The sequence below is a fragment of the Bos indicus x Bos taurus genome, chromosome 14 (assembly GCF_003369695.1).
Source record: "Bos indicus x Bos taurus breed Angus x Brahman F1 hybrid chromosome 14, Bos_hybrid_MaternalHap_v2.0, whole genome shotgun sequence".
Taxonomy (NCBI): Eukaryota; Metazoa; Chordata; class Mammalia; order Artiodactyla; family Bovidae; genus Bos; species Bos indicus x Bos taurus.
In genome coordinates this window covers 56,529,166-56,545,814 of record NC_040089.1, presented here as the reverse complement: position 1 = coordinate 56,545,814, position 16,649 = coordinate 56,529,166, and the positions used below count along the sequence as shown (strand labels likewise).

At 36.9% G+C, this 16,649-nt stretch overlaps 1 protein-coding gene across 1 annotated transcript in view; it reads right to left on the bottom strand.

The window, feature by feature from the left end:
• The window catches only part of EIF3E (eukaryotic translation initiation factor 3 subunit E), a 47,939-nt gene extending 32,018 nt beyond the window's left edge, over positions 1-15,921 (bottom strand). The window contains exons 1-5 of the mRNA XM_027561314.1: positions 15,815-15,921; positions 9,786-9,900; positions 8,145-8,262; positions 4,552-4,594; positions 3,394-3,498 (exon numbers count right to left, since the gene is read on the bottom strand). Coding sequence (XP_027417115.1) covers positions 3,394-3,498; positions 4,552-4,594; positions 8,145-8,262; positions 9,786-9,900; positions 15,815-15,904 — 471 coding nt within the window. The 5' untranslated portion in view covers positions 15,905-15,921. The remainder of the gene's footprint in view (positions 1-3,393; positions 3,499-4,551; positions 4,595-8,144; positions 8,263-9,785; positions 9,901-15,814) is intronic.
• Between the last annotated feature and the right edge of the window lie 728 nt (positions 15,922-16,649).

Below are 16,649 nucleotides of genomic sequence, written 5' to 3'. Positions count from 1 at the left end.
AACCTGACACAAATATCATAAAACTATTGTTCAAATTACAAAAGAGAAGATGTTTGATCCTTACAAAGAAATCTAAGTACTAATATTTCACTGAAATTTAAGATGTCATCAATTTTAAGGTGTATTAATTATTTTAGGTCAATTTAGGACACATCCCAATTTTAGATGTTAAAATGGGATGAACGATGTATGAAATACACATCTTTTACAGTGACATTATCAAGCAGAGCACATCTGATCCAAATCTTCAGTCAAGATTCTAAAACTCAAAATAAATAAATACACTAAAAAAAAAAAAGAAAAGATTTTAAAATCCAACAACTCAAGGAAATGGGAACCCACTCCAGTGTTCTTGCCTGGAGAATCCCAGGGACGGGGGAGCCTGGTGAGCTGCCGTCTATGGGGTCGCACAGAGTCGGACACAACTGAAGTGACTTAGCAGCAGCAGCAACTCAACATTACTCAAATTTTCTTGAGTCAAGGAAAAGTACCTTTAAATTGAATGACAAGTACTGAAGAGTAGGAAATTTTAAATTCTAAGTGAATCACATACACAAATACGATCACCAACAGTCCCAGCATCTTAAAATTACTTTTATTTCAAATAGCTGTTGGATGAGGGGAGGGGTTATATTTCGAAGCCAGACCAAAGACCACAGTGAGGGCAAATTCTAACAAAATAATTAAAATACAGTGATAATAACTTTCAAAACAAAAAAATTTCCAAAATTTTTACCAAATTTATTGCACCATTTCAATTTAAATTAATGAATTTCTTACAGTATTATTCAAAGAAGTTTCGCAGTCAATGAGGGTGCATTTAAGTACTAGTTGGTATTTTCTAAAAGCCACCAAATCTTTTAAAAATAAAAGTAGATTCTAGGGTCACACAGCTTTAATTTATACAACACTAACCTACAATAGGTCACTCAGAGAGTCAAATTCTAATCTCAGATCATAGTTACAATGGTTCTTTCATAGCTTATGTTTCCCTAACCATAGATTTAAAAGACTAATCAACTACTAGGAAAGAACTGAGAAATGAAAACAGGTCCTTTGCAAAAAAATTAAATAACCAATAAGCAAAAACACTTGATATTATTTATCCCAAATTTAATATAGGATTTTTATCTTTGCTATTAAGAAGATCTCAAATACACAGATTTTATAATTGTGCCTATCTATATCAAAAGTAAAATAAACCAGCTTAAAACTCAGCTTGGTTAGCCTTTATCAATATGCCAACATGAAATAACCAACTCCATGTAACTCAATTTTTCTGTGGCACAAGATGGGATAAAAAGTTTAAAGTGAATTGCACCTAATTTCTGAGTACTGTCCAATCACTGTATTTTGATTCTTAACATAAAACATTAATTTTGTATCTGGACCATGGTATTCAACCACTGGAATGTCATCTGAGTTCTATCATAAGATTTGCCAGGTGATGCAAAAGCTTAAGATCAATCCAGAATTTTTTAAAGACAGGAAACCAAGTGAGATCTTCATATTTTACAAAAGTAAATATAAAAACTCTGCAAACTTTTAAAGTATACACCATCTATCTGAGCCACCAGGGAGGCCCCATACATGAAGCACATGCAGAAATTTTCAGACTAAACCATACTACATAAACATAATAATACTATTAAAACTAAAATATGTAATACATGTTAGGATAAAAAGCTTTTTGTAGCAGTGCAGCAAGTTTTTTAATTCCCAAAAGGTTCATGCATACTACTCTGGCTCAAGTCCATGTCATTACAGTTGGCTCTTCATACCAACCTGCTTTCAAGGGTGGATATGCTAGAAGAGTTTCAATATCTGGATTTCCAGCAGGTACCTTAAGTTTCCATGTCTTAGCAAAATGGCACATTCACTCACTGAGCAGCAACAATAAATTTACTGTGCTAGAACTCTAACATGACACTAAATCTTCATTCTCAAAATTCACTCCCAGCATTAACAAATGATATGAATAACCAACTCTTTTCATGTACCTGTAATCATAGCAGGCTTCTGATTTTACAATCCTCTTCTAAGCTGTTTACATTTCCAAAGTAATCAACTTTTGCTCTCTTAAATCCTTCATAATATTAAAAGTAAAACTGATGGAATTTTCTGATAAGCCACTACAAATTTAGCATCATCCATTACCTTCAATGCACTTGCAAGCTAACCACAGCTAAACTGCAAATTAAGAATTCATTTACAAATAGGAGTAAAAGAAAAAAAATTTTTTTTCTCCAAATCAAACTCAGAAATAAAGTGAAATCTATTTCTTTGAAAGGATGGTACTTTTAAAAAACAAAGTTGTCTAAGTATTTTTTTAAAGTATAAGATTTATTTAATAATACCAAACTCTTCCTTCCCTTACAAAAAAAGGAAAATCTAATTTCCTAGAAAACAACCAAAGATAGGAGCCATTGAATGTTTTCTTTGTGACATGTGGGGCTAAAAGAAAAAGGTACCAGAAAACAGAGACAGAAAGAAGGGACTGTTCCAAGGTTAGAACACAAAAAGTCCCTGTCTTAAGAGGTAATTTCCCAACTTCTAGGATTAACTAGAGTTATCAGAGATGTAAGCAGTTTCTTACTAAACCAAAGTAACGAATTATAATTTCTCAAATGAGAGGCTAGTTAAAACAAGAATTCTGGAGATTTTAGAAGGCATTTATTAATATAATTACCTAAACAGAAGACAGAATGAGAAAGAAATCTGTCAGTGTGAAGCCTGATTTTTCCTTTAGCTTCACACAACTCTCTTTACCTGACAAAAGCAATGAAACTAGAACTTGTCAGGTAAGACAAAATTGCTATTATGTAGCAATACCATTTAAACTCATCTACTCCCTACAAAATGGGGAAAAAAATTGAAATTTATGGTCTCATACCTGAGGGGGGGAAGTAAGTAGAAAAAGTTACTATTAAGGCATAAAATCTTTTTAAAATGTCATTAGAATTCCACAGCTGTTTAGAACAAGTTCAAGGAATACGTGCAGCATAAAACGTTGAACTAAAATTAGCAATAATAGATTTACTCACTAAAAATTAAGTAATATGCCACCTACAATGTGCCATTCACTGTGCCGGGCAGTATTATTATAACAAATCTATTACATGATAGAACTCTACAAATGCTAAAATCATACATGTATATATAAAATGACAAATTAGTGGTTCCTACTTTTGGATTTCAAGGACAAGCTAAATCTCCCTCCAAACTTTGAGGCCCTGACATAAGGTTTCCTGTTTCTCTCTGGCTTTTGTTGAAAGTTTACTTTTTCTTTTGCCAATGATGGCTGAAAACTTAATGGACAGACCCAAATCTATAGACCTGTTTTGAAGAACCAAGGCAACCTACAAAAGAGAGGGAAAAGAAAAGATTACTTACCAACACTCTAAAGAAGTAAAGATATTCTGCTGCTCCAGAGTAATTTCCACATTCATACTGGAATTTTGCATACCTGTACAGTGTATCTAAATATTCCTGCCTGAACTACAAAAAGAAAAAAGCTTAGGTTATGCTTCTTAATTTTGAGTTTTAAGATTCAAACCATTTACTCTTTCAAATGTCCCCAGATAGCAATTCTTTCAAAAATTGATCCCTCCCCCAGCCCAATATCAGAAAACCACATGACCCTTAAAATATATATTAGGAATTACTGAATTTCACATTCACAGCTCTGGCCTTGAGTTATGAATTGTAACATCTTCACTGTTGTGATACAAACTTGAACTATAGCTGAAGGTCTGACGTGTGCATCCCTTAGCTGGTAAAGGAGCTTAGACAACTATCTAGCACATGCATCCCTGTTAAGATTTTCTGATTCTGTATAAATAATGTGTACAGTAAATTTCAGTTCTCTGCAAAAACTGGCCCCCAAATTACACCCATTTTTAGAGTTTATGATTCAAACCTAGTGAAAGAGAAGAAATCTAAGAGAAAGGCTCCAAACTAGAACATTAACAAATATATCAAAACATTTTACATAGAAACTAGAAAAAGTAATCATGCCCAGTAGTCAACATGCCTCCTGTTACAATAATTATGTGTTAAATAAAAGACAAAACTTGAATGCAAGCTAAATAATTAATTATATGCAAATGATTATACACACACTTTGAGTTAATGCAAGGGAAGGAGACTGGAAGATGACTATGTAAGCCTATAATAACATTCCTTTATCTGAGATTTATAAAGGTCTTGGTAACATCAAGGGCTACTACATTCCACAAGGTAGCCAAAGTGTTACTTATTGCTATTCTTCAAGGCATTTTAATTCATATTTAGTTCTGTTTTACCTGCTTGTCAGAAATACAAAAAGCTAACATGTTATCTAAAGGTAATTACAAGCGTATTATTTTCCAATCAAGACTAATTTTTAAAGCTCCAAAAACATACCTGGTCTTATGTCTAACACATTAATTGGGAAATTACATCCTTTTCAAGCCATGAATCTAACTATTAAGCATTGTTCTTTATTATTTATTCAGCATTGTACCTTTATTACAATATGACAACTAAACAGTTTTTTAAAAGACCACTTACACCATGCTTGTCTGCCAGGTAGTCAAACAGCATCCGACCATCCCTTAATAAAAAAATTTAAAAATTACTGTCTTTCACAGACCACAGAAAACAAGCATATTCAACTTCTACCTTATTACTCACATAAAGCCACACAATTACTTTAATATTTAACACTAAAAACAAGACTTCCAGAAATAAACTGGAGAAGGAAATGGCAACCCACTCCAGTGTTCTTGCCTGGAGAATCCCAGGGACGGAGAGCCTGGTGGGCTGCCGTCTCTGGGGTCGCACAGAGTCGGACACAACTGAAGCGACTTAGCAGCAGCAGAAATAAACAGAACATTACATGTTTTGAACATAAGGAATAGGAACTCAAGGAAAACTAAAGTTTAAAATTTCACTTTTGAGATTTCTTAAGCCCTAATTAAAAATCCTATGTTCTGATTCACCACATGATCTCAGTTTTTCAGGTAATAAAACCAGAACATTCTGACTATTCTTATAGTGACATCAGTGAGATCTATTTAGGTGGTAACCTACTGAAAATGCTATTTGCTCTCTTGAGGACACATTTCTAATTGATAATATATTAGAATAGAGAAGGAAATAAACAGACGATACAAACAAGCACAAATTAATCCTATAGATTAATTTTGCCCCCCTCCACAATGTTAGTATTTTTCATAAGAACAGTGATTTGGCAAATTTCGAAGACTAACAAAGCATGCTTAACTTACAGGCTATCTGTGCTACACATTCTATCAGTATACAGTTCATACCAAAGGGTCAAAAAACCCAATTAAACTTTTCTAGAAGTAGCATAACTTGAGATGCTGGCAGCCTAGTAAAAAACAAATTAGTGACAAAGACACAAGGGACAAATGACAGGTGGCAGAGTTGCCCGCCTTTTGCACATTTTCAAGACTGAAACCATTTCCTTATGTTTACTGCAAGAATGAATACTGTTGCATGTCTTTGGGAGCATAATTTTACTTGAAAGTTTAATGGGGAGGGGATATGAGCATATTATAATAATAAAAACATTTACAAAATTTTAACATAAAAAGATTTTTAAAAAACACCTCACTTAATACTTGCTGTAGACCACAATGAAGAACTCTGTTACACACTTTATATTATAAAGTATATGGAGAAGGCAATGGCACCCCACTCCAGTACTCTTGCCTGGAAAATCCCATGGACAGAGGAGCCTGGTAGGCTGCAGTCCATGGGGTCGCTAAGAGTTGGGCACCACTGAGCGACTTCACTTTCACTTTTCACTTTCATGCATTTGAGAAGGAAACGGCAACCCACTCCAGTATTCTTGCCTGGAGAATCCCAGGGACAGAGGAGCTTCGTGGGCTGCCGTCGGTGGGGTCGCACAGAGTCGGACACGGCTGAAGCGACTCAGCAGTAGCCGCAGCATAGTATGTACATGTATAGTATGTATGTATAGCAAGTACACTGTAGTACTTGCTGCTTTTATAAAAAGAAATATCTGGTAACACTTTCTCAAATCACAAATAAACTTAGAGCCAATCACTCTAAAAATTTGGTTCAATGATGTATCATAAGAACTCAAGGTGCAACATGGTAAAATCCTGAACTCCTCCTCAAGTGAATGTATTGATAGAAAAGATTTTCCATGATGGTAATATTCAATTTTACTAGAGGACTTTATTTTTAAACATTTTTAATGACACAAAGGTCTTCACTTAGTAAAGTCAGAGTAAGGTAACATGCTTTCTTTGGAAACCAAACAATAAGTCTACTTCTAGCTAAGAGGAAGTCACGAATAAAAAATAACCTATCAGCTCTCTACCACCCTCCTCGGGCTGGGCATGGAAGGATAGGAGAGAATGATGCAATGTGATAAGAGAGCTCAGGATTTCCCGAACAGGTCCTCCCTAGGCACAGAGTTTCTCACCCGCAGCACTACTGACATTTTGGGTTGGGTGATTCTTTTAGGGGGAAGGGAGAATAGTATCTGATGCACTGTAGGATGTACAGCTGCATTCCTGGCCTCTCTTTAGATGCCAGCAGCATCTAATTGTGACAACCGAAAATGTCTCCAGACATTCCCAGAAGTCCCTGGAAAGAGGGGTGGAGGTGCTCAGCATAATGACATTTGGATTAACTGGTCAAGAAGTTCTAAAAACATTTAGTATTATCAGTTATAATTAAGGACTTCTTGGTCCCTACACAATAAAGATAAAGCAAAGTAAACAAAGTCATCATTTAGACAATGAACTTTTAGACTGAGTTACTAGATAAAGCATGAATTAATGTTTGTATTAATCCAGAAAAGAGAATTTTAGAATTCAAATTAAGGAGAGGTTACCTGAAGGCAATAGAAATAAAAACAGAAATAAGCAAAGAGGACCTAGTCAAATTTATAAGCTTTTGTACAGCAAAAGAAACCATAAGCAAAATGAAAAGATAATCCACTGACTGGAAAATATATATACAAATGATACGACCAACAAAGGCTTAATTTCCCAAAATACAAACAGCTCATAAGGGAATTCCCTGGTGGTCCAGTGCTCAGGACTTCTCACTTCTACTGCAGGAGGAACAGGTCTGAACTCTGGTTGGGGAATTAAGATCCTACATGCCACCCAATGTGACAAAACCAAAAAAAAAAAATACAACAGCTCATATAACTCAACAACAACAAAGCAAGCAACCCAACTGAAAAAGGACATGAAGGTCTAAATAAACACTTCTCCAAAGAAGTCATACAGATGGCCAACAGGCATATGAAAATGTGCCCAACACTGCTAATTATTAGAGAAATGCAAATCAAAACTGCAATGAGGTACCATCTCACACCAGGGAGAATGGCCATTATTAAAAGTCTAACAATAAATGCTGGTGAGGTTGTGGACAAACGGAAACCCTCCTACACTGTTGGTGGGAATGCAAATTGGTGCAGCCTCTGTGGAAAACGGTATGGAGGCATCTCAAAAAACTAAAAACAGAGCTACCATATGATCCAGCAATCCCACTCCTGAGCACATATATAAACAAAACTGTAGTTCAAAAAGATACACGAACCCCTATGTTCATAAGAGTGCCATTCACAGTAACCGAGTTGTTATGAAAACAACGTAAAATGTCCAGTAACAGGTGAATGGATAAAGATGTACATATAAACAATGGAATACTACTCAGCCATAAAATGAATGAAATAACACCCACTGTAACAACATGATTGTACCTACATCATACTAAGTCAAAAACAGAAAGACAAACACCATATGACATCACTTGGATGTGGAATCTAAGCTACGACACGAACTACAAAACAGAAATAAATTCACAGACGCAGAGGACAGACTTGTAGTTGCCTGGGCCGGGGCGGGGGGGGGCGCAGGGGGAGAGGCGAGGATTACCAGATGGAAGCTTTAAATGTATCTAATGGATAACCACAAGGACCTACTGTGCAGTACAAGAACTATTTTCAATATCCCGTGAAAAAACCATGCTGGAGAACACAAAACCTATATACACGCAGAACTGAATTACTCTGTTGTACAGCAGAAATTAACACAACATTATATATCAATGCAACTTCAATAAAATACTTTTTTAAAAAAGAAAGAAGCTACCTGGTTGACTGCATTTGCCTTGTAGTTTCTGGATCTTCAAACATCTTCACAATTGGTTCAGTTTCTGCTTGAAGCTGTTTCAGCTGTGCAACAACAGTTGTTCTTTTTTCTCTCAAAGCTATTAAAAATGCAAAGGAGTACTACAATGTTAAATTATACTAACTATGAGGATGTCTTGGACATTTTTCAATCTATCTAAATTGTACGCATATATATTTCTCCCCAACATATTCACATGCCAGGAGCCACCAAGTCAGTAACTCCCCTAGATCCAATTTGTTTCTTTCTAGCATCACAAAGTCTTCTTACTCTCAGAGCAAACTGAGGAATATACAGATACAGTCTGAAAGAAGCTGTTGAGGAACCAATTACCTAACTTTACATTTCAGAGACTTCATTCTCGGTGTTTTCATATTTGCTGTCACTGCATTCTCTCAGCAGACTATCCCAGTTTCTGAACACAGGCCCAAAAGGGTTTCCATACATTATTACTACAGGTTTTCAACTAGATTGAATGGAATTTAAATCCAATCAGTAACTTCTCTTTTCGCTATAAATCCAGTTCGGCAATCTCTCACAGACAATTCTATAGTTCCTTTTTACTGCACTATGAAGTCAGAGAAAACCTGCACGTAACCTACCCTGTTAGCATGTTTTAAAGTTTCAGAGAAATAGTAAGTCTACTTTTTCACCACAAATTAAAATATAAAGAGCTATGGTTCTTGCAGGAAATTTTAGAAGAAGTCAAAACAGTGATTATGTTTAAGATAATTTCTACATTATATATTAGAAAGTATATACTAGAAGAGTGTTTCTCACACACAGAGGGAATCTAGATCAAATGTTGAGAAATGTCTATTTAAATAGAGCAAATTGTTATTTCTCTACTGAAGAGTTCTTAAAATCTTTTAATATTACTTGCAGTGTTTTTTTTGTTTTTAAAGAATATCTACTGGAGAAGGAAATGGCAACCCACTCCAGTACTCTTGCCTGGAAAATCCCATGGACAGAGGAGCCTGGTAGGCTACCGTCCATTGGGTCACAGAGAGTTGCACACGACGGAGCAACTTTACTTATTACTACAGAAAACAGGGATTTAGAAAATACTATACCACAGTAGTTCCCTAATTTGAGTGCTGGTCTTTGGCCAACTTTCTCTGGCTAAGTAAATCTGTGCACAAGAATTCGCATTTCTAACAAGCTCTCCCAGGTGAGCTGAAGATGGTACTTCTGGGGACCAAGCTTTTGAGGACCAGGGCTATTCTCAGATGCTTCAAGACAAACAGGAAATCTCTAATGCACACACGATGCTAACTGAAAAAGTTAGCAAGCCAAAAAACCTGCAACATTCTCAGATAATTCTAAGGAAACAATCTGATTAGTAAGTACAACTCTGATGATGCATACTATGAACTGAAAACATTGATGACCATGTTTTAAAGTAGATTCACACCTTTTATGAAAGAAAATACTTTTTGAAGACCTGTAGCCTTTATATTTATTACCTTTCACTCAAACAACTTTTAAATCATTCAAATAATTATTAAAACTTCAGCTAAAGTTCTTTTATAAATCACAAAATGTTTAATACACATGCCCTCAGCTCACATGTCAAACTTCAGATGTAATGAAAAAACTTACCATGAGGAATATCATCAGAATAAAGGTTTTTGTACACATCCATAGCAAAGTCTACCATGTTGGTATCACTAAGAAGATCCAATTTCCCTTGTAACAACTCCTTTTCATTATATATCTGCAAACAAAACAAAACAAAACAAAACAACTTTCTAATGAATAAACTCAAGTTCCCTCAAAAAAAGTAGTTAATAGTAAAGATTAGTGTACCTGGGAACATATCCTAAACTACAATATTTTAGTAAAATATCATACACTATTAATTCATGCTCCTACAATAAAGGCAAGCAATCAACTTACAGAGACAAAAGATTTTGTTTACCTAACAACTTTAAAATAAAGCAAAACCATTCTCACCAACTTCTGATCTTTTATGTGTCCCTACAAGTCACCTTTTAGCCTAGAAAGAACAAGGCTATGGGTAAACAACCAACCATACCAACCCCACTGAGAAGCACATGGTATAGCTGACACCTTTCCACAATCAGGTAATTAGGAATCAACTCTTAAATGTTTTACCTTCTCAGTCACTCACATCCACAAGATGCCTACTCATTTCTCCTTGAGGTGGTCTCTCCTTTATATTCCACATACTTTTTCTCTAAATAGTTAAAATCCTTCATGCTTTCCATCTACACTCCTGAAACAAAACTAGCACCCATTCTGTCAATCTTGTCGTAACAGGTTTCGCTTTGGCAAAAAGTCCAATAAACATGAATTTAGCCCACAGTTCTGGGACCAAATAGATACATAAGCAAACTCACATAAACATGTCGTGTACTGAGCAACATGTAAGGATTTTACACGAGGGCACTCAGGTAGAGAGACGGTAATGTTAATTCAAAAACAATTTTTAATCAAGTACTCAAGATGATACCATTTCAGCACAAGATTTTTGTACTAAATCTAGTTTTGCCATGCAAAGAAAAATGCAGATAATTTCTACAACATTTTACTATTCATGAAAAGACAAGATAAAGGTGGTCAAACGGTACAGCCACGAGATCAAACCTGAACCTTCCGAACTACATAGAACTCCCACAAAATAGTAAGAAAAAGACAATCCAATTGAAAATGGCTGTAAGATTTTAACAGGCACTCCACAATAGTATACCCAAATGGCCAATAAACACTGAGAAAGGTCCTCAACCTCATTAATTCCTTAATTAAAAGGAAATATAAATTAAAACCACACTAAAATCTAAAAAACTGACAATATCAGTGTTGGTATAAATGTAGAGAAACTGAACAATTTACTCTGCTGCCAGAACTACAACCTCTTTGGAAAACTGTTTTTATCTTCCAAAACTAAAATATTCTTTAACCTAGCAATTCTACTCCTAGGTACCCAAAATAAATGGGTGTATACATTCAAAGGACATTACCAAGACTGTTCCCAGAAACGTTATTTGTAACAGCCAAGTCTATCAACATGAGAATGAATCAACAGCAGTCTATTCATACAATGGATTAACATCCCAAATTGAAAATGAATGAACTACTACCACCCTAACTTAGATAAATCTCACAATGTGGAAAGAAGTCATACAAAGCAGTAGGTGCTGGTGAATGCTTAATTCCATGTATATAAAAATTTTAACAGCCAAACTAATCAAACTAGTGCTTACCTTTGGGAAGAGTGAGTAATGACTAAGAATGGTCAGAAGAAAGATTTTTAGGATGTTTGCAACATTTTATTTTTTGATCTGGATGGTGGTCACACATAAGTGTGCTTCCTTGGGAGGAAAAAAAGCATTTTATTTGCTCACTTTTCTGTATGTACGTTATACTTGGTAAGAAGTTGACTTATAAAACAAAACAACAACAAAGTTTCCTTTCAGTTTGCCCTATGGAAACTCGAACCTTAGGTGAATAGATCCTTTTCCTGGCATGCCACCTCTCCTAGTCACTTCATCAACAGCCTTTAATTCGTAACGTTTCTCCCAGCTGTAGATCCAAAGCATTGCTGCTCTGCCTCAGACCTCAATGGCCCCTTCTTAAATCTACACCCACTTACATCATTCTCTCTAAATTTTATCTTATAGGCACACTTTTTCTGTAAAGAAAAGATAGTAAACATTTTAAATTTTGTGAGCCAAAACGCAAAAATCAAGAATACAATATGTAAGTACCATAAGAAAGAAAAGTTACAATTTTCTTTTTGAAATTAAAAAATATAACACAGAATAAAATTTTTTGCAACACAGTTCTAATGAGAAGAATGGAATTCTTTCTAGACAGGAAAAATTTCACTCAACTGGTGTACAGTTAGTGTTCTATAGTTAAGAACAACTGCAAATGCTCATCTGTTAAATTTTTTTTTAAGCTCAGACCATACAAAACAGGGAGAGAGGGCTTTATTTGGTTCACATGCTACAGTTGGCCAATTCAGTCTGTCTACCTCTTGAAAACTACTTATTAATAAACTAAAAATCTTTCAACACCTCTTCCTGCTATCACTCTCTACAAATCCAACATCTACACTGATGATTCTTCAAATACTCAAGCCCTTAAAGCTTCTTTATCTTGCAAATTATAACTTTCATCCAGTACCTCATCTCTACATTTCTAACTTAAATTCATCACCTCTTCTACCACTGTTTCTGAAATGCTTGATCACCCTCAACACACCTTCTGTTCTAATTTTTACAGTTTTTGATGGTCACTTTCCACGTTAGTTTGGATAGTTTTGCTATTTCCAAGCTCTTCTCTTTAACGTGTGCTCAGTCATGTCTGAGTCTTTGTGGCCCCATGGACTGACAGTAGCCCACCAGGTTTTGGCTATTTTAAAGCTCTTCTCTGTACTAGTTATCATTTATTCCATTCATTTTCTCCAACCAAACAGAATTCAATGTCAATCACTAGCACTGGAAAAATTTATCTCTTTTCTATGTTCTGGCTAAGGTTAATTATAAAATATTTCAGAACTAGGCAATAATGTTATTCAATCAAATCTCTGCTTTTCTCAAATCAACAATTCTTTTTCATCAATCTTGAGATGGCATTTATCCACCACATTGTCTACGCTACTCAAATAACCTTCTACTGTTTCTCTCATTCCAAGAATGACCACTTATAAATGTAAGATTTCCAATCAAAGTTAGGCTCTTCACACTCACCAATCCTTGCACTTGTCTTTGGTCAGCTTCTTCAGTCACCATTTCCATGCTTGACCTCACTCCTCAAAACCCCAACTGAATGCCTCGCTCCCCTCTCATATAGGACAGCCTAGTCACGACTGAAGCGACTTAGCAGCAGCAGCAGCCTCCTTTGGAGGCTTTGGAGTAGCTACTCTGTACCAGAAGACTGAATTCTTTATACGCACTAGTTCATGAATTTTTCTAACTTACCCCATGAGGGTGGTAGTAGTAGGAACACTTGATGCATGAGAAAAGGTTTAGTCAAGATGGGAAAGATAGCTCCCAAGTGCACCAGAGTGCTGACAGAGACAGGATCCTACAGAGACAGGATCCTAGTCCAGGTCTCAATTCATTCCCCAGGCTCTTAAAAATTATCTGGCCTTCTACTTCACTTGAGAATAAAGAACATCAAGCTTCAAATAAGTATTCACACATTTATTAAATAATCATGAAAAGCCTTTATATCAGACTCTCTTTACTGAGAACATAAGGGAGAAAACACAGTTCCTGCTCTCATGGAGCTTATATTCTCCAATATACTATAAATATACTTAATTAATACCCTCATCATCACTGAGTATCTATCCTAACCATCTAGCCTATAAAACTCGGACTCCCCTCCTCAAAATCCTTTTTGCCCACAGAATAGTACCTCTTCAATTTTGATAACACTCCGATAGTACTTCTCTGACATTTATTACTCTTGGACTTATAATTACAGACCTTTCTCCACCAAAGGGTAAGTTTTTTAGTGATGAGATTTTATCTTGGATTTCTCATAATTCCATGGTAATCCTATACTTCAGTTCAGTTCAGTTGCTCAGTCGTGTCCGACTCTGCGACCCCATGAATCACAGCATGCCAGGCCTCCCTGTCCATCACCAACTCCTGGAGTCCACTCAAACTCATGTCCATCGAGTCAGTGATGCCATCCAGCCATCTCATCCTCTGTCGTCCCCTTCCCCTCCTGCCCCCAATCCCTCCCAGCATCAGAGTCTTTTCCAGTGAGTCCACTCTTCGCATGAGGTGGCCAAAGTACCAGAGTTTCAGCTTTAGCATCATTCCTTCCGAAGAACACCCAGGGCTGATCTCCTTCAGAATGGACTGGTTGGATCTCCTTGCAGTCCAAGGGACTCTCAAGAGGCTTCTCCAACACCACAGTTCAAAAGCATCAATTCTTCGGCACTCACCTTTCTTCACAGTCCAACTCTCACATCCATACATGACCACTGGAAAAACCATAGCCTTAACTAGACAGACCTTTGTTGGCAAACTAATGTCTCTGCTTTTGAATATTCTATCTAGGTTGGTCATAACTTTCCTTCCAAGGAGTGTCTTTTAATTTCATGGCTGCTGATAAATATTCCAGCATCTTCTGCCTCTCGAAGTATTACAGCCAAACTACCAATATTTTCTCCAAGAAAACATAGTTAGAGCTGTTATTTCCCACTGATTCTCAGCTCTGTTCAGTTTTGGTCCTGCCCAATGAAAAACTAATTAACACTTATGTATTCCTCCCTGTCATCTGTCTGCCTTGAAAAACCAAAGTGTAAAGACCATTAAACAAGAAGTCTGGTTAGTTTAGAAGTAAAGAAGATATTTTTCTATTCCTTGATCTTTGATGAATCTTTCTCAATTATCCAAAAAAGACAACAGAAGGCCAACTAACTGTTTTATTCAAGCTCTATAATATAGATTAAGTACATCCTATAAAAGAAAAACCAAGACAGAACCAAGTTTTATATGGCAAGACATTTTTGAACAGTATTGAAAATAAACTTGGCTGTTCTCTAATTTCAACAACTACAGAGTTGTCTGTAGGTTTTTAGAAAAGGTTCATACGAATTTGAGGGTTATACTTGTCCAATGCACCATGGGAAAATTTGAAAACTTATCAGAAGAATTTAATGTTTATTTGTAGGGCTTTTTAATTGTTTTGCTGTTCGGACACACAAAATCTACTCCCCAAATCTAGAGTGCCCTAAGTAGACTCGAGTTTTACTCTGCTTCTGCAAACAGAACGCGTCTATTTTTTCTGGTCAATATTCTAATTCTTTCCTCACAGCAATATCGCTTTATTGTAACTACTAAAATACACCAATTTCCCAATAAACTTAAGTGTAACTAAGCCTAAGATTTTCAAACTTTTAGGGCTGAGATATGTTTTTAAATTAGGTCCAGAACCACATATTTTTTCAAGGTATCTTGAATAGCTAAATAAACATTAGCGACCAATTCCAATCACTCGAAGTCCGTACATCTATACGCTGAAAACCAACTTTCAAGATAAAAATTGCTGGTTTGTTATTTTTTGGGTCCCCCTTCCCATCGAATCAAACATGCGACGCTTCTAGAAGTGGCTATCTACAGAAACGCTAAACTCCTCGCAAAGAACTCATAACTTTACGGAAATTAAGGGACTAGATATTTAAGTGTAAGAAAATCATTCCAAACCATCCAGCAAAGAAAAGCACAGAGCCAAACCACCCTTCCTACAGTGCCCGGGAAAAAAATTAAATTTTTTGCTTTTAGAAGCCAGCTAGTCAAGCATTACTACAGCAGAGCCAGCCAATCGCCAACTTCCGAGAGGAATGACGCGGAAGTCCCTACGGCACCGGCATCTCAAGAAGTGGAGATCATTCCCTTTCGCCCCTGAGTTCCCTTTCGCCCCTGAGTTTCGTATTGTCACCTTACCCCTGCTCACGGCAGAATTTCGCGTAGCTAATCAACAGGGCTGACACTAAACTACTAGCAGGTCCTTACAGCCCGTCTCAAGACCAAACTCACGGCCGCATCCCACGCATCAGGCCTAAGGCTTCTGCCACTGCTTTTTGGCCATACCTCGCATCTCAAGCACTCCCACGCCTTCCGCGCGCTCAAAAAACCCCTTACCTCTTTTACGGAGAGAAACTCAAGCAACGGAAAGACTAAATGCCGATCTAAAAAGTGCGCGATGCGAGTAGTCAAGTCGTACTCCGCCATCTTGCCAAGGAAAAGGAAAGCGTGCGCTAGCTAAAACTTTATTGATAGCGCCGACAAAGGAACAAACAGTCCTGAACTGCGCAAGTGCAGTGGCTAAACCAGTTAAAGAAAGGGGCGGGGTTCAAACGCGAGCGCTCAGAGAACAATAGCGCATGCGTGAGATCCTCCCGCCCTCCTCCCGCCATCCCTCCTGGCTATTGTGGGCGTGGGTGGAGCGGCAGGCGAAATTTCTTCAAGACAATAGATGTCTTGAAGTTGTTGTTTAGTCCCTCCGTCCTGTCCGACTCTTGCGACCCCATGGACTGCAGCCCACCAGGCTCCTCGGTCCATGGGATTTCCCAGGCAAGAGTACTGGAGTGGGTTGCCATTTCCTACTGCAGGGTATCTTTCCAACCCAGGGATGGAACCCGCGTCTCCTACAAGTCTCGGCATTGGTGGCTGATCCTTTCTATTCAGGACTGTCATATGAATGTAATAATATAATACACGGCCTTGAGGGTTTGAAAGAGGGTGGGAGAACAAACATATACGCAGAGGGACCAGTTAGGGACTACTGAAATAACTCAAACACGATGACGGTGGCTTAGATCAGAGTGGTAGCACTTGAAAGAGTTGTGGACAGTAGTGAAATTCTGAATATTTACTGAATGCAGAACTAGCAAAATTTGCCAGTAGATTAGATGACAAGGGTCCAAGATAACTCTAAGGTCTTTCTAGACCTAGAGACCATTTGCTGAGGTAAGGA